We start from the raw sequence: 16809 nt of genomic DNA, 5'->3' as shown, positions 1-16809 counted from the left end.
CAAGGTGGATCCAGACACAACGTGTTGTTATGTCAAAAGAGAAGAATAAATCTTCTTGAATAAAGAAAATAAACTTTGATCATTCTAAATACATTAAAAAAAACAGAAGTATTAGCTTTTATATCTATTAGATAGATCTCACTTTTCGGCATTTGACAGCTGTAATTAAATAGATATTTCGTCATTATTTATGTTCTTCTCTTTCTTTAATATTTTATTATCAAACTATTTTGAAGATGTAAGTAGAAGATCAATTTTGTCTGCTTTAATGATAGTATCTTTATATAGTCTATATGCCTTTACATTTTTTTAAATGAAATAACATTAGTTCTGAGAATTTGTATATAAATATATATAAAAATTAAACGCATAGTATAAATAGAAGAAATACAATTTATTAATTAAGGTATTGATTATACACCTCTTCTAATTCATTCTTAGTCTTCTCCTCAGACCAGTCAAATGTTTTTGCCATAAGGATCACTCCTTTTACCCGCTGCTCGCATTGAAGCTCTTTTTGCAGCTTCTCCTTCTGGTTCTTGAGCTCTTCCTCGTACTTTGATTCTAAGAGCGATATCCGGGCATCATTGAACTCTTTTATACCATGCCCAATATCCTCTATGCTCTTGACTGATCTTTTTGCCGTGTTCTTCACAATCTTGCCAAAGAATTTAGGGCGTCTTTTGCCACTGTACGCACTGGCGTCAGAGTGCTCGGAGGTGCTGCTTTCACTATTGCTTTGGACAATGGCCTCTCTCTGAGAACTGATCTCATTGCTGACATCAGCTCCCTGTTCTTCTTGGTCTTTGCAGCTTTTGCTGCTCTCACTGGCTTCGTCACCTCCATCATTTTCACCGTCTTCACCGTCTTCATCCTTGCTCATGTCTTGGGCTTTGTTTAAGTCCAAGGGCGTTGTTGTATTACATACAGCAGGTGACTTTGCCTTACTTTCACCAAGTACTTTTCTCATCTGCGTGAAGTTTGGGCATATATCATTAAGATATACTTATAAAAAATAATTTAAATTGTTTAGATGTTTGTTTTAACTTATACGTAACAATATTCATACCTTCAAGCTCATCTTTTTCACGTTGAGACATTTCTTCTTCGCTAATTCTCATTGTGCTGTCTTCTCAGGCTTTGAATGCAATAGGATATTGCTTGGTTATCAAATACGTCAGCTTGCTTTTTATTTGAGAGCTGGTGCGCTTCACACCCTGCTTGTCAAAATACTGGCAGCAGTCGTTGATCACTCTGGTCTTGCTGACCTTGACCTTCTTCCCGTTCTTGAAGCCACCAAGGTACTTCCTCAGATTGTCTGCGTCGTCTTTCAGCAGAAAGTACTGCAGCCGATCAATCGATGACAACCCATCTTTACCACCATCTGGCTTCATCCAGGAATGTGACTGATTGTCATCTTCCTGATGAGAAACGAACTCAATAGCGCTGGGGGTGGACATACTTTTATTACAATAGTTTAATGTAAGGTACAGGCGATACAAGAAGATAATTTTTTTTATAAAAAAAAAGACGAAAAGGATGGAGTTAAAATGAAGGTAGATGAGTATTGATTATTATTTATAACTTTATGAGTAATATATACTGACAAGCTATTTTGGCTAAAATGTTATACCTGTAATAAATGGATTTGTAAAAAAAGTGGTGTAGATAATTAGATTATGAGATGGAGAGAGGTTTGAGCTCAAGAAGAATGATTTTTATTGATGAGAATTGTTAAGAGTTCTTGTATTGATGGGGAGGACTTTTAGAGACAGGGGATATCGTTTGCATACGTATGCTTTGACGATATGCAGATACAGATTCAAGCAGTGAAAGATTCTGAAGAGTTGTAATTGGATAATATAAACAAATTCGTCTTTATCCACAACAAAACAGACTTCTTTATGTTGATATATTTGAATATGAAGCATTGACTATGCTTACTGACAGTGACAGCATTATGAGCATAGCATTACCTAATATGTATTTTGAACTAATTTTGAACTTTTTTTAAAAAAAAGGTGTGGACAGTCATAATTAAAGCTGATTGGCTAAGTTCAAGATGGACTTGTTTTACCCTTTTCTTGCCCTTTTTTGAACTTTTAGTCTGTCCACACCAAGTGTATATTAAAAAAGAGATAATACTGAAATCGTACCAAACGAGAATAGCCGAATCATGTTTGAAAACCTAATTAGATCAAACAGGCTCTTAACATATCTACTTTTCTACAGAAGGAAGTCATTAAAGAAAGAAATTGAGCTCAAGTCAGAACACTTAGATATAGAAGAAGTACGATTAATATACAAGCTTTTATCCTTAAATTCCTGTCGAAAGTCAGTGTTTATGGTAGTTAACGGCTTGAATCCCATATGAAGTATACTTATATGTACGAATAAGGAATACTAGCATCTCGCGGAATCAATCACTATTCAAAAGAAGTAACAGAAGGCCAAGAAAGACAATTGAATCGAGCAGATTTAAAGCTGCATGCTTATGGCAAAGACATTGGCATCTGAAACGTACAACTAATACGTTTATTATGTTTTTAACAAACTTGAGCCAGTTGTTCAACTTTTATGGGAAAAACACAGCCAATAATTAATTTAGTTTATATTAGGCTAGGCAGAGAACGCCAGAAATAATAGCACACATTTTGACAAATGGTGGTTCAGAATACTATAGGAATATGCGAAGAAACAAGAACAAGAAGAAAAAGAAGAAATATATGGAGGTGTATCGATGGCAGAAATATGAAAGTCAAAAGTAAAAGACGAGATTTTTTAGGAGAAAGTTTGAATATATAGAGACCCTCGCATATGAAGAAGACAGAACAAGAGTCTTGTTGATCGTTTTGGGGGATGTCATGTTTGGGAAAGATTTGGTCAAGCGGAAGAGGAACCGGCGTGGGGTTATTAGTAAACTTTTTGCCACATAGAAAACGTGTAGCTTCTGTTTTCTTGATGAGCTTGAAGCAGCCAGGACACCCGGTTTTAAGAACTTTGGTGTTCTGCAGAGTTTGCAATGTGACCAGGTGTGTCAGGGTGAGTCAAAGGAATCTCAATGCTGTCATTAATATGATAACCATCCCCAAGTCAGTTTGGCCAGGAGAAGAAGGACATGAGGTCTTTAACCGTTAGAAAAAAATCCAAGAAGAACAGTGTTAAAGTCGACACTGTCTCTTTCATGATACTATTGATCACTCTACCTGTTCTTCCGACAGATATCTCTACTTTTCTCTTCAGCACGTACATAAGGTTAGTGGTATTGGTACAGTTCCCGTTAGGAGTGCAAAAAATGGTATCATTAAAGCTAGTATGATAGTTAATTTCGCATTCGAACCATCCCTGTCAGACGCTGTTTCTTCAAATCAAAAAAAAAAGAGACTCCCTTGTATCGCCATATTAAACACGGTTTCCTTTTTATTAAGGATTTTAATTATTGTGGTTAAAAAGTCTAAACATAGATCTCTGTTCGTCTAGAAACTAATTTTCATTCGCCCAGAAAAAAAAATCTAACATCATCTAAATCTCAAGTAAAAGCACTTTAAGATGATAAAGTAAGGTTCTTCTATAATCAAATGAAATGGAGTAATTTTTAACTTTAATCAAAGTGGCTTTATACTTTTAAGTGCTATAATTTGCTACTGTTTTTTAAGCTCTAAAATTTAGTGTTTTTTTTCACTTCTTTACTATGTGTATACTTGAATAGTTATCATATACTTTTACTTGATAAAAAAGAAAAGACAAAAATATTATGTAAATTTAAGTTGAACAAATACTTTATTTTATTATTTATGTTCATCTATAAAAATAAATCATCACAATAGCCCAATAAAAGTCAACATGCAAGCAACCAAGCAAGTGAGCAAGTGAGCAAGTGAGCAAGCAGAGCCAAAGAGTAAATTAGCAAGCAAAGGGGCAAAGGATGGAATGAATGCCAGACTCGTAGTTTCGGAATATGGAATGTCTGTGCTGACCTAGTACTTTAAGTCTGCGCCAGTCATTTTCTCGGAGAGGAAAAGAGCGCGAGCGCGAGGGCGCGTTCCTTTCTCTTATTTGCTTGCCATATTATTCACTTTATTATATTATTATTTTTAAAATAAATAAATAAATAAATAAATAAATAAAACAGTTCCTTTTATATTTAACAATGTCCAACATTCGCATGGTAATATATACATATACATATACATATATGTCTGACTTCTTTTCTTCTTCTATACACGAAAGAAGTTACTGAGAAACATAATCGAAAAGTACCTTGACAAAGTTAACCTTACATTCTCTTTTCTTTTATTTCAAAAACAAAAACAAAAAGCTTAATCAAAAAGAGGAGGCCGACTCCGATGTCGAGGTTTCCTGGGCCGATCAGCAAAAGATTAATGAGTTTAGTAAACTGAATGCCAAAATTGATGATCTCGAGGAACAGTACGAGAAGATGAAGGTACAAAAATAAAATAAAAAAAAAGATAAAATATGGATCTACCAGTTATGTTTTTTTTTTGGTCGCTCGTCAATAACAAATATTGACCTATATATGTGCATGCCTTTTAGCAAGAGAAAGAATACTTGGATGATGTTGCAATGGAACTTGAATTGGCAGATGAGGATGAACCTGTGAGATACAAGGTCGGTGATACATTTGCACATGTACCTGTTTCCGAAGCACTAGAGCGCGTTGAGAAAGATACCGAAAAGATTCAGCTCGAACTTGATAATATCCGAAGCGATGTAGAGAGTGTACAGGGCAAAATGGAGGAATTGAAGAAGTTATTATATGCAAAGTTTGGAAATGCTATCAATCTCGAAAAGGATTAACTTGAATTTGAATTTGGCTTGACTTTGATATTCTTGGGGTTTGAAACGGAATAGAATACACACACACATATATATACATATATATATATATATAACATATAATAAAGATAATAATGAAAAAGAAGATAAGAGCAAAGAGGAAGAAGAGGAAGAGGAAGAAGAGGACCCTGCAAGTCCTTTGAGAGAGCTTTTTGTTTCTTTCTTTGGTCTGTCCACTTTTGACTCTGTTTGTCTGTTTTCTATATATATTTGGCTTTTGATTTTGTTTCTAATCTATGAGTTTCTTTTTGTGTAGTGGGTGTAGTGTTTGTGTAAAGAGAGATTGAGGAATAAATGGTGTATATAGATGTGTGTGGGTGTGGGTGGGTGGGTAGAGTCTAGAAAGAAAAGAAAAGAAGACAGAGGCTTATTTCTTCTCACCGAGCTTCTTCTCTAACTTTTCGAATTCTTTCAATGCAACGGTTTCGTTTTCATCGAATACTTGCTCCACACTCTGTACTTCGGGAATGTAATGCATCAGCATGTTTTCGATGCCGTTCTTGAGTGTGATGACAGAGCTGTCACAGCCACGACAGCTGCCCTTGAGCTTGAGTTTCACAATTCCGTCCTCGAATCCACAAAATTCAATGTCACCGCCATCTTCCTGGATAGAGGGACGAATGCGGGTGTCCAAAAGCTCCTTGATCATCTGGACCTCTTCAGAGTCATCAGGATGAATTGCAGTGTCACTTGCAGCCAGGTCAGCCTCATCATAGACAATGGGTTGGCCAGAAGAGAAGTGGTCCATTATGGCTGCATAAACATCGGGCTTCATCAGTTGCCACTCGCTGTAAGGATCCTTGGAGATCGTGACAAAGTCTGGGCCGAAAAACACACCCACAACTCCGTCAATCTTGAAAAGCTGCTTGGCCAAAGGAGATTTCATTGAAGCACGTACGTCAAGGAACTCTGTCGAGCCACTTCCCATCACAGGTACGCCAGGAATGAACTTAAGAGAGTCGTTGTTGGGAGTTGACTCGGTTTGGATAAACATGGTACGAACTAACAGATGTACACACACGTACATGTATACACACATACACAGATTACATACATAAAAATCGTTTATATTTATATTTATATTTTATTTTATTTTAAATTGTATTTTATTTTTATTTAATGAAAGTAACATATATATATATATATATAATGTGTTTATAGATAAAATATATAAAGAAAGAAAGAAAGAGAGAGAGAGAGAGAGAAGTACAAGTACAAGATTCTCTTTGTGTTTTCTTCTTCTCTCTTAACTTCATTCTGCTTTGAGTATTATTTTTATTTTGAGTTTTTTACCTTGATTAGCCAAGAGGGATCTTTGTGTTGCAGATATTTTGCGAGTAGACCAGGCAGAGGATAAGTTTGTCAAGGGGCTCTTTGACATAAAGGTTCTTTGGATAGGTTGCTGAATTGCACTCTTGTGACGAATGCCAAAGGTAGCAATGCGTGTCAGTTGTGTAAATGCGTTTCTGGTCGACATTAAATAGGTACAATTAAAAGAAGTAATGTAAGAAGAATAAGAGAACAAATAAAATTAAAAAATTAAAAAATTAAAAAAATAAACAAGCTAGGAAGCCAGGTTGATCAAATGAACCCCACCCATTGAGGCTATAAAGCAGTCACTTGTTTGTAAGCTAAAGGGAAATTGTCGCAGGATTGGATTTGTCATGAATGTCCCAGAAGGAAGGCTAAATTGTTTCCGTTTTAATTTATGTCTATAGATCTATTGAATGGATCAATTACTACTAGCTCTATATAGAGTATTAGGCGTAGATTGTATATGTATACATCTAGAGAATGTCTCTATTGCACAACCATATAAAAATATGAAAAAAAGCAATATTTTTTATTTATTTATTACACCAAAAAAGTCTTTGTAGCCCTATTTTCTTGTATAGTCAGATTATCTATATAAATCAAACCGGTGAAAATTTATCCTGCACAACATCAATCCACATAAATAATACAACAAAATAAAAAGGCCTGTGCTTTTATTTAATTTAATTTAATTTAAATATTTATAATACTCTGTATATACAACTGAAATTTATTTGGATCTTTAAATTTTTGGTCAAAGTGTTCCAATGCAGTGTATGCTGTGTTCTTTTGTGAATTGAGAGACCATGAAAGAAATACACTATAAATGTAGAGGGAATAATCTTCTTTATTTCTCGATATTTTTATCAGCTGTCTTTATATATATTTTGTTCTATTTCCAAGCAAGTTGTGATTAGCACATGAAAACCCTTAATCTTTTTTTTTTTTTGCTGTTATTATTCGATTAATATTACTATTGACCCTGAAATATAAAGCAAAAGGCATGTAGAGTAAGCTGTTTCTTTTGGTGTCTTTGCTAATACACCATCTGTAATTCTCACACTCACACAAAGATATACAGATTTCATAAAGTGCATTTGTTAGTTAATTGACTCTTCTTTTGAATAGCACAAACATGTACGTAGCAAGCAAAAAATTATCACCTAGTATATCAAATATGACGCTTAGATATATGTATGAGATTAGCCGAAAAATAAAAGCATCTATTGGGATATTCAAACATCATAGGCTTAATTTATTTATTTTTCATTTTAAAGAAGCGTCATTTGGCCACAGGAGAAATTAAGCTGCCTTTACCATCTCGGTCTCTTTTTTGTATATAGTTTCTGTCTGGGTTTTAATGTTTTGGTTTTGTCTCACGTGCGAGTTTGAGTGTAAGTGGTAAGTGTGTGTGTGTGTGTGTTTAGGTGGTTCTCTATTCTTCATAGCTACTAAAAGTGTGGTCGAGCTTTTTTGCTGTTTTGTTTCGAGAAAGAGAGAAAGAGAGAATCTCTTTGGGCTTGTTCCTGCCAAAGCCTCCTCTTGCCCCTACTAACTCCCTTTTCTTAAAAGGAAAACCCCTACCCTTCAACCCCTCTCTCCCTCTCTCCCTCCCTCCCCTCTCTCAGCCGCCGCTTCTTTCTTTTTATTCTTTTATTTTTTTTTTTATTTTTTTTTGAACTCTTTCTCTTTCACTTTCTTATATAAACCAAAAGAATCATTATAAAAATAATATAAAATAAAAATAAAAATAAAAATAAAAATAAAAATAAAAATTCATAGCCTAGAAAATTATCTATACTAAATAAAAATAAAAATAAAAATAAAAATAAAAAAAGCTTAGCCAAAAGAAAAAAATAAAAAAATAAATAAAGAGAGAGAAAAGCCAAACCCTCGTAAACCCACAAACTAAAGACCAAAGACCAAAGACCAAAAATAAAAATAAAAATTAAAGAAAGAAAGAAAGAAAGAAAACAGAATGGAGATCAAAAGTACTTCAACACTACGACGTGGTGGAGGTGGTGCCAAGCGGGCTACAAGAACCCTCAATCCAACTCAAGTTTATGATTATGCACTTCGGTGTGCCATTCGAGCCTGTATTGAACAAAGTGGTCCACAGCCGGTTGTAAAAGAACCAAAGAAGGAGAGACAATCGGTTCACATTGGCGTCGGTGATGTGTTTGGAAGTATTACAGACAAGTTTGGCGAAGAGAGTAAACCCGACAAGTTGACAAAGGAAATCGTGCGAGGATTGATGCGTCGAGTGGATGACATTAGCAAAGCAAAGGACACATCCAAAGCAGAATACCAAGACAAGCGCTTCTTGACTGTTATCTCGCAGTTCCAGAAAGTCTTGTTACAGCATCGCTACAAACCAACCGGCACTGTCAATGACCTCGTCATCATCTTTCTCAAGACTAGTGAAGTTGAGCTCAAACGAGCTAACCCAAACCCGGCTATCTGGTACGAAGAGCTGAATCGATATATTGCCATTTTTGCAGAATTGGTTATCCAGACCGTCCAGGAAGATGCTCCGTCGGCAGCAACCCCAGAACTGATGGAGAAACTTAATGGGTTTGTGGGACCATCAAAGTCTGCTGCTGCTGCTGGAGGAGGTGGGGAAAATGGTAAGTCTGGAGCAGGTGCTTCTGGAGGCCGTCGTGCACCAGAAAAGAAGCCCACTCCAGGCGCACCTTCTTCCCCCCTTCCGTCTGGATCGATCGAAGCCCTGGAAAACTTTCCTATGGTCAAGACCGTCCAGAGTCTTTTTCAAATGGATGATGCGGATCATCGAAAGAAATTACGTGAATTACAACCCATCTGTACAGAATCCGTAAGTTTTCTTCATTTGGTTGGCCCAATAAAGGATTACTTTTTTTTTCTATTTACTTTTGACTAAAAGAGAAACTAACAAAAATTAAGCTTCTTTCTCTTTTTTTTTGTTTTATTTAGGCTCTCTTACTTGATCTCAAAAAATGTATAAACAATGTACACACAAACCAACCCTTTCCAGGAAGACGCGAAGATTTCCCTAGTCAACAGATGTACGACAACTGGCAGAAGCGTGAACTCAAACAGCTAACAGAGTTAATGAAGACACTCATGTTGATGAACCCAAAGCTCTCTCTCGGTGCAGGAAGCGAAACAGATGTAGGCAGCTCAAACTTACTTGCCAAAGGTCCCACACGTCGGCAGGGATCCCTGACTGATACCAACAGATCCTCGATCTACAATATCCAAGAAGATGTTCCTCTTCCAAGCGTTAGTATTATACGCACATAAATAATGTAATCTCTATTAACCTTTTGCTATCTGTTTCTTAATCTTTGTTTCAAACAACAACGACGACGACAAATAAAATAGCCTCGTACAGAATCCCTTCAGAGCCCCTTTACTTATGTTCCCAATGATCCCCGTTCATTTTTCCGTCTGCTGATGAATATGTGCATTGATTATGACACAAAAGTAACTCCGGATGCTGAGCGTGCCAAGACCAGTGTTCTGTCACAACAATCGGATGAACTTCTCCGTGAATGCTGGAAGACATGGCGTCTCACATCGCCTTATCGAGCAGTCTTGTATCTCGAACTTGTAAAGACTCGGTTTGAATTAGGTGAACTGGATTTCGAAGACATCAGAGACGCCACACGAGCCCTTGACAAAGCAATAAAGGAGAACGATGTCAATTCATGGGCTATAAATGATGTATGTTTGTTTTGCTATCTGTCTATAAATGTTTACTAATATTCTATTCTTTTATATCTGTACATTAAAATCTATATAGAGAGAAAGTCTAATCAGAGCCTTTGAGGGATTGAATCAAACTCTATTGCATTCATTGGCAGATGCTTTATCAGAATATTGGAAAATTAGGCAAGTAACAAATAAATGTAAAGTTTTTTTTCTTCTTCTTTTTCTCTATTATTTATCTAGTATACATATACAAATTGAAACAACAAGTCTAACTTTACGTCTGTCTGCACCTAATATCTTCTTCTATAGCCCAGAATGGGTGGCAGACTTGGTGGGTATGCTTGATAAGATCTATGAGAATACAGCTTACCTTGAAGACCATGCCGATCCCCTCCAGGAGTTTATTCTTCTTGAAGAAACAATAGAGGTAATACAAAAAGAATCATAAGAGATGTAGATACATAAATTTATTCTTATGCTTCAAATATTTCTATCTGGTGCCTGTCCTCATAATAACAAATGATAAATAGGGTGCAGCTGTTGAGCGGTGGAGATACATTGAAAAGGTGTCCAATAATCCAGAAAACGACGACCTCACAAATCTTTTGACCATGGCAGACAAGCTCCAAAAGGAACTTGTTTCTCTTTCAAAGCGAAAATTCAAAACACCAATCAAAGGGTAAAGTATTGCTACATTACATCAATTGGTGCAAATAGGCAGACAGACATATATATATATATATATATATATATATATATATATATATTTATTTATTTATTTATCTGTACGTTTTGATTTTCTCATTGATATTTACTTTATTATAGTATTCTGTCAATTCCTGGAATTGTCATGTCAAGACAGATGCCCTACTTTGCCTTGGAAATCGACAATTGGGCATTTTCAAAAGAAGCCTCGACAGCATCTATTGATGTAACATTTGAATTCTATCAAAAGGTTCTCAGTTTAAAGAGACTTTATGATCAACATGGTCCAAAGTGAGCTTTTATTTCTATTTATTTATTTTACTAAAAAAAAATCGAGGATTTTTCTTTAATTGTTGTTATATATTTTTTTTGTTGTGTAGAAAACAAACTTCATTATTCAAAGTCGAGTCATGGTTCTTACAGCATGTTCGACGATGGTTGAGTACTACAAGTGCAGCAACTCTTGAGTGGGTTGAGAATGCCATCAAGGAAGATCATGTAAGTCAATTTTTTTTGCTCTAAAAAGAAAAAGAAAAAAACTCGGTGGTTCAATTCAATGCAAGCGAATTGATTTCATTTCATTTAATGTCATATCTAACTTGGCCATATATTTGATGTCTTCTATTGTTCTTTAGTTTGAGAGCATTAATGAAACGGCAATGCATTCTTCATCTATTGTTGATCTCTTCAGTATGTTTCATCAAGCAGTTGATTTTGTTCAAAGTCTTCAATGGCCCAACGATCTTCAACATTGTCGTTTCTTGACAGCACTTTCAAAGGTATATAAAAAAAAACATATATATGTATATAATGAAGCTCGCCCCCCTTTTTTTCTTTTTCTTTGGACGTTTATTATTGGTGGGATGGTTACAAGTATTACTAGTATTATTCTGAATGCTAAAAGAAAAGATAATGGTTTGTCATAATGTCTGTAGGTGATTGGTGTTGCTATTGAAGAATATACCTACACTTTGGAGGACATGATTACCGAAGATATCAACCCTCGTATTGAACACACACCCGAAGTTGCAGCAAATACTTCTTTCCTCGACAGAGCCAGATTCCAGCTTTATGGAGCACGGGGTACAGCAAAAGATGAGGGAGTTCCAGCAGATTTTACACCAGAGGCAAGTAAATTCTTTTAATCCTATTTTATTTGTTTATTTGTTTTACGTATATGTATTAATACATAATACATAATTCAATATTTACATCAGCTCTGTGTCAAAGTTAATGACATTGAAGCTGCCCGTGGACGACTCGACAGACTGTACCAGATCATGGAAGTCGACGATATTGCCGAAATCATGCGTGAATTTGGATCGCCAAGCACGGCAGTAGAAAAGACCGAAAACAACAACTTTCTGTACTCGATCAAGATCGTGCGCGCCGAGGATCTGCAGCCCTTGGACAAGAATGGACTCAGCGACCCATATGTTGTGCTGGAGATCAACGGCAAACAGATCACCCGTACCCGCACTGTCTACGAAACGCTTAACCCGCGCTGGGACCAAATCTTTGACATCTGGCTGACCGAAAAGGCCGTCGATGTCCTGGCGGTTGTTTATGACGAAGACATGATTGGGGCCAACGAAGAGTGTGGTCTGGTCTGGTTCAAGCTCTCGCCAGAGTATTTTGACGATTACCAGTCCCATGAGCTGGGGCTTAACTTGCACCCACAGGGTAAGCTGATCCTCAGAGTGAGCATGGAAGGTGAAAAGGATGACATTCAGTTCTGGTTCGGTAAGGCGTTCAGAACTCTCAAGCGAGCTGAAAACGATGCTGCTGGTTTAATTGTTGACAGAGTAAGTAACACACGCATATATGCTAAGAAGAAGAAAGAGTCAAGTTGTTCATATTATTATCATTTGATATACTTTGGGATATTAATTATTTTCTCTCTCTGTGTGTGTGTGTGTGTGCGTTCCTTTTTTTCTTAAAAGATGGGTCGTTATATGCGCCAGTGTCTATCACGCCGGATACTAGATAGAGTATTGGGAAGAGACCGCAGTTTCTTTTCTGCTTTCAACAGAGCTACAAAACAAGCCGACATTACCTTACAAGAATGTGAAGACGCAATTGCACCTCTTCTGGATTATCTGGAGAAGAACCTCCATGTCCTCAACGATCATCTTTCGGAGGCCAATATGCAAATGGTTCTTCTTCGAGTATGGAAAGAAATTCTCTTGACTCTCGAGTGTGTATTGCTACCACCACTTTCTGAACAACCTTCTGAAATGAAGCCCTTGGATGATTATGAAATACATGTGGTATTCAAATGGCTTGAGGTAAGTTTTTTTTTTTAATTAATAATAATTGTTTTAATGATACTATTTGACTCTAAATACTTATGTATATTGGTAGCTGTTGAAAATCTTGTTTAATGGTGGTGAGGATGGTGATGCTGTGCCAATCGATAGACTCGAGACATCTCAATACTATGCTCTGTTGGCCATCAATGCGGCTTATAATGTTGATACCGAAACATTGATCCAGGACTACCACACGGTCTTGAAAAACCAGGTTGAAATGAAGATGAGAGGAGGTCGTAAGGCAGACAGAAGTAAGACAGTCTACCACTCAAAGCACACCGTCCGAAGACGCAAAACCGATCGCAAGTCTGTCTCGATGGATATGCCAAGTAGTGAAACAATCTTGCGTATTCTTCGGATGCGACCCGGTAAGCATGTACAGAGTTTCTTGCATGCCGAATTTGAGAAGCGCAAGAATCCACCAAATGCGGCTCAGCAGCAACAACAACAGCAGCAGGACCAACAGTTGCAAATACAAGAGCAATCTCAAGAGGGACTACCACAACAGCAACAGCAGCAACAGTTTATTGCTTCTGGAGACAATGCTGATGTTATCTTACCCATGGAGTCAGGGTACCCAGGTACACCTTCGGAAGAAACAACACTACCCATGTAAATGCTACAGTACCGAGCACTGGCTTGTTCGTGTTTACCTGTGTATGTGTATGTGTGTGTGTGTGTTTGTTTGTGTATGTATGTATATGTATGTATATGTATGTATATGTATGTATGTATGTGTATGTGTATGTGTATGTGCGTTTCCTTTTCTATATATATATATATATATACATATCCCTGATCCCAGATCCCAGATCCCAAATTCTCCTTCTTCTACATCCTCTTCTATCACTTTCCCTTTTAACTCTACAATAAGCATAGTGCCTAAATATTGATACCCACATCGTTCTCTCTATCCTTCTCCTCTTTCCTATCCTTTTCTATTCCTACCCTATCCTTTACCTTTCGCTTCTATTATATATATATATATATATATATATATTCGTTCCCACACATACTTCAGAATCCATTGAAACAATCATTATTTGTTTTGTTTTGTTTTGTTTTATTTTTTTTTATAAAAAAAAATCACTGAAATATTATATATATATATATATATATATATATTCTTCAAGGCTTTGGGCAAAAATTATTCTTATTTATTTTTTCTTTTTAAAAAAATATAAGTAAGATACCCAAAAAGTGGGTATTCAAAGGTGTTAAATATATAATTAGATATATATTAAAAAAGAAAAATTTAAATTATACAGGTGAAAAAAGAAAAGAATGAAAGAATATAGACAAAAAGGATAAAATGGTAATTAAAAGAAAGAAATATAGATAATAGTTTAAGCAAGATAGGCTAGTTAAAGTAATTTACAACTTCCTTTAATAGGAAGGTATGTATATATATAGAGTAAGAAAAGTACCATTAGCACCCAAAAAGAAAATTAAAAAGAAAATTAAGATGGGTGAATTGGATTACTAAACGAATGAATGAATGAATGAATGTTATGTATGGAATGAAATAAGTAGAATGTGAGTAAAGAATGACCGAGCGAGTTGGCTATACCACACATAGATACGTATATATATATACATGTGTGTGTGTGTGTGTGTGTGTGTGTGTGTGCGTTAAAGACCTTATACTTCAGACACAGCTGGTAGCTGTGGAACAGGTGGAGGTGGGGGTGTGGATTGTGGCGGGGGCATTTGAGGCGGAAGTGTTGCCTCCCAACCAGGAATCTGGGCAAGCGATTGTCTTTTTGGGGTAGGGAAGAAAGACGAAGATAGGCGGTTTGTGGACAGGGCGGTTTGTATACTGCGAGACCGGGCCTCTTTCCAGCGTTTGTTTGGGACAATATCACCCGGAAGATGATCTCGTGCAAGTGTACATGAGTACTGATCACCAGCGCCACTGTTGTTATGGACACTACCTCCTCTGCTGTTACTACTGCCACTCTTGCTCCTGCTAATAATAACAGCAGCTGTCTGTTGGTCGTCCCTGTCAGCAGATCTTTCGTCTTTGGTGTTGTTGCTATCGGGCTTAATCGCAAGTAACCGAAAGTTATCGACCAACTCAAGATGGGACAGCAGACCGGCAGTCATTTGGCCCTGATGGCCTAGCTTGACACAAGCCACAATCTTTTTCATTGCCTCCAACCAGATTTTCATCTGTGCAACTGATTCGCATCGTAGATACCACTTGCAGAGCGGCTTTCGTAGCTCGAGCACATATCCCTTTTTGAATTCCTCGGTGACGAATACAAAGGTGTCTTCGGTGAGCAAGAAGTGTTCTTTGGAAGGGTTTGTTGGCTTTGGTGATTTGAAGATATGGACGGTCTTGTCGACCAACACAACATAGCGGCGTTTCCAGGTACGCACGAAAGCGAATGTAGATGATTCGTACTTTTGGAGCCAGGCATGACAAATAACGTTCTCAAGAGCGGTCTTGACACACATACACCAAGGGTCAAGCAGTGGGGCTTCTGTTGTGGTGAGTATCCTACTGATTTCGTTGTTCATAGTGTTGATATTGTTGTTGGTAGGGCTGCTATGGTGGTTGCTGTTGTCTGTGGAGGATTCGGCATTATTGGCCAGCGTAAGGGTCAGAGCAACAGAAGGCATTTTTGGCGAAGGGTCGGAATAGGCCTTGGTGTGGCGTTGAGGAAGGAAACGGCTGAGTTCCTGGTGGCGGAAGCTTTCAGAGCTGGTTGCACCCGACAAGAGTAGGCGGGATGAAGGGGAGAGCGAGGAGAAAGAGGTTCCTGTGGGTGACACTGTAAACAACAAAAAACTTTATATGTCTAATATTTTTTTTTCCATTCCGCTTGCAAACACAAGCCCAATCCTCTTGCTTGTTTTTTTTTGCCCTTGACTTTATTTTATACTATACTGTATTATATATATATATATATTTCATTCCAAATTTTTATATATAATATGCATATAAAGCGTTGGCTTACATTGGGGAACGTAATCGAAAGTGCCGGATTCTGCTGACCATCGACGTTGGGTATTGTCTACACTTCCAATACTACTGGCTAGGCTGTATCGTTGGCTGTGAGTCGAATTGGTTGAGGTAACCGAGTATTGGGATTGTATAGACCGTCGCAGGGCCGCTTTTTCGGCTCTGTTTTTTAAGATGGCTGAGGTTGATAGGACGCGTGTTTCGGTGGGTGTGTCGTGTATTGCGTCCTGTAAAACTAATGATGGTGCTGGAGGAGCCATTGTGCGTTTGTCTGTATCTGTATCTGTGTGCGTGTGTGTATAGAAGCTATAATAAAGATACTAATAAAAAAAACAAAAAAAAAGAAGAAGAAGAAAAAGAGAGATGGGATAAGCAAGAAGAGGAAGAATTTTTTTTTATATAAAGCCAAAAAAGAGAGAGAGAAAAAAGCTAATCGAGGCTGAGTTAATTTTTATTTATTTATTTATATGTTAATTATATATAACTATTATAATCTTTTATATATAAAAATATAAAAATATATATATGTCTTTATTTCAAATAATAAAAAAGAAATAAAGGGTATAAGCGGGCTTGAGTGACCGATGGGCTGTATACCTAAAGGAAGAAATCTCTTACTCTGGTGAATAGAAACAAATTGCTTCATTTAGCCATGCTGATCACGTGAAAACAGGCTATAAAAAGCCTTTTGGCGTCATTTGCAGCAATAAAAATGAGAGTCTAAGGTTTCTCCGATTGTTACATGAGCACAATTCTATTGAGCTTAATATTTGTCTGTCTGTCTGTCTGTCTGTCTGTCTTCTTGCCTGTCTGTGTTTGTGTGTTTTGTATGCTTATTTATCTTTGTACATTGATCGCAGTGTTAAAGGGCGGATAATTTTTAATAGCGTAAAGTAAATATTATATTTGCGCTTTTATCAAAAAATACAAAATCGCAAGTAAATTCTAATGATTAATTTT

At 36.8% G+C, this 16809-nt stretch overlaps 8 protein-coding genes across 8 annotated transcripts; 4 read left to right on the top strand and 4 right to left on the bottom strand.

Annotated features, from left to right (window-relative positions):
* Positions 1-397: 397 nt before the first annotated feature.
* PHYBLDRAFT_140502 (hypothetical protein) lies at positions 398-1100 on the bottom strand (the record flags this gene model as incomplete). The annotated part of the gene is made up of 2 exons (XM_018430413.1): positions 398-1005; positions 1070-1100. 2 exons carry the CDS (start codon positions 1098-1100, stop codon positions 398-400), a joined length of 639 nt encoding a protein of 212 aa, XP_018296456.1.
* A 33-nt stretch (positions 1101-1133) lies between these two features.
* PHYBLDRAFT_140501 (hypothetical protein) lies at positions 1134-1460 on the bottom strand (the record flags this gene model as incomplete). The annotated part of the gene is made up of 1 exon (XM_018430412.1): positions 1134-1460. The coding sequence occupies one exon, from the start codon at positions 1458-1460 to the stop codon at positions 1134-1136; it is 327 nt and encodes a 108-aa protein (XP_018296455.1).
* Positions 1461-2176: 716 nt separating this feature from the next.
* PHYBLDRAFT_163528 (hypothetical protein) lies at positions 2177-3138 on the top strand (the record flags this gene model as incomplete). Its single annotated transcript, XM_018434814.1, has 3 exons — positions 2177-2347; positions 2619-2764; positions 2937-3138. 3 exons carry the CDS (start codon positions 2177-2179, stop codon positions 3136-3138), a joined length of 519 nt encoding a protein of 172 aa, XP_018296454.1.
* Positions 3139-3186: 48 nt separating this feature from the next.
* Positions 3187-3480, top strand: PHYBLDRAFT_107160 (hypothetical protein; the record flags this gene model as incomplete). The annotated part of the gene is made up of 1 exon (XM_018427982.1): positions 3187-3480. A coding segment is annotated over one exon (294 nt), but the record flags the coding sequence as incomplete, so codon positions are not given.
* A 670-nt stretch (positions 3481-4150) lies between these two features.
* On the top strand, positions 4151-4818 carry PHYBLDRAFT_140500 (hypothetical protein; the record flags this gene model as incomplete). Its single annotated transcript, XM_018430411.1, has 3 exons — positions 4151-4168; positions 4319-4444; positions 4555-4818. 3 exons carry the CDS (start codon positions 4151-4153, stop codon positions 4816-4818), a joined length of 408 nt encoding a protein of 135 aa, XP_018296452.1.
* A 406-nt stretch (positions 4819-5224) lies between these two features.
* On the bottom strand, positions 5225-5851 carry PHYBLDRAFT_57774 (hypothetical protein; the record flags this gene model as incomplete). Its single annotated transcript, XM_018440252.1, has 1 exon — positions 5225-5851. One exon carries the CDS (start codon positions 5849-5851, stop codon positions 5225-5227), a length of 627 nt encoding a protein of 208 aa, XP_018296451.1.
* Positions 5852-8149: 2298 nt separating this feature from the next.
* Positions 8150-13497, top strand: PHYBLDRAFT_69648 (hypothetical protein; the record flags this gene model as incomplete). Its single annotated transcript, XM_018442138.1, has 13 exons — positions 8150-9004; positions 9124-9432; positions 9535-9876; positions 10017-10048; positions 10174-10291; positions 10395-10543; positions 10690-10860; positions 10950-11067; positions 11205-11348; positions 11505-11700; positions 11800-12374; positions 12513-12857; positions 12934-13497. The coding sequence occupies 13 exons, from the start codon at positions 8150-8152 to the stop codon at positions 13495-13497; spliced, it is 3918 nt and encodes a 1305-aa protein (XP_018296450.1).
* A 1025-nt stretch (positions 13498-14522) lies between these two features.
* PHYBLDRAFT_163524 (hypothetical protein) lies at positions 14523-16109 on the bottom strand (the record flags this gene model as incomplete). The annotated part of the gene is made up of 2 exons (XM_018434813.1): positions 14523-15658; positions 15845-16109. The coding sequence occupies 2 exons, from the start codon at positions 16107-16109 to the stop codon at positions 14523-14525; spliced, it is 1401 nt and encodes a 466-aa protein (XP_018296449.1).
* Between the last annotated feature and the right edge of the window lie 700 nt (positions 16110-16809).

The sequence above is a fragment of the Phycomyces blakesleeanus genome, assembly GCF_001638985.1.
Source record: "Phycomyces blakesleeanus NRRL 1555(-) unplaced genomic scaffold PHYBLscaffold_3, whole genome shotgun sequence".
NCBI lineage: Eukaryota > Fungi > Mucoromycota > Mucoromycetes > Mucorales > Phycomycetaceae > Phycomyces > Phycomyces blakesleeanus.
This window is presented reverse-complemented; position numbering and strand designations above follow the sequence as displayed.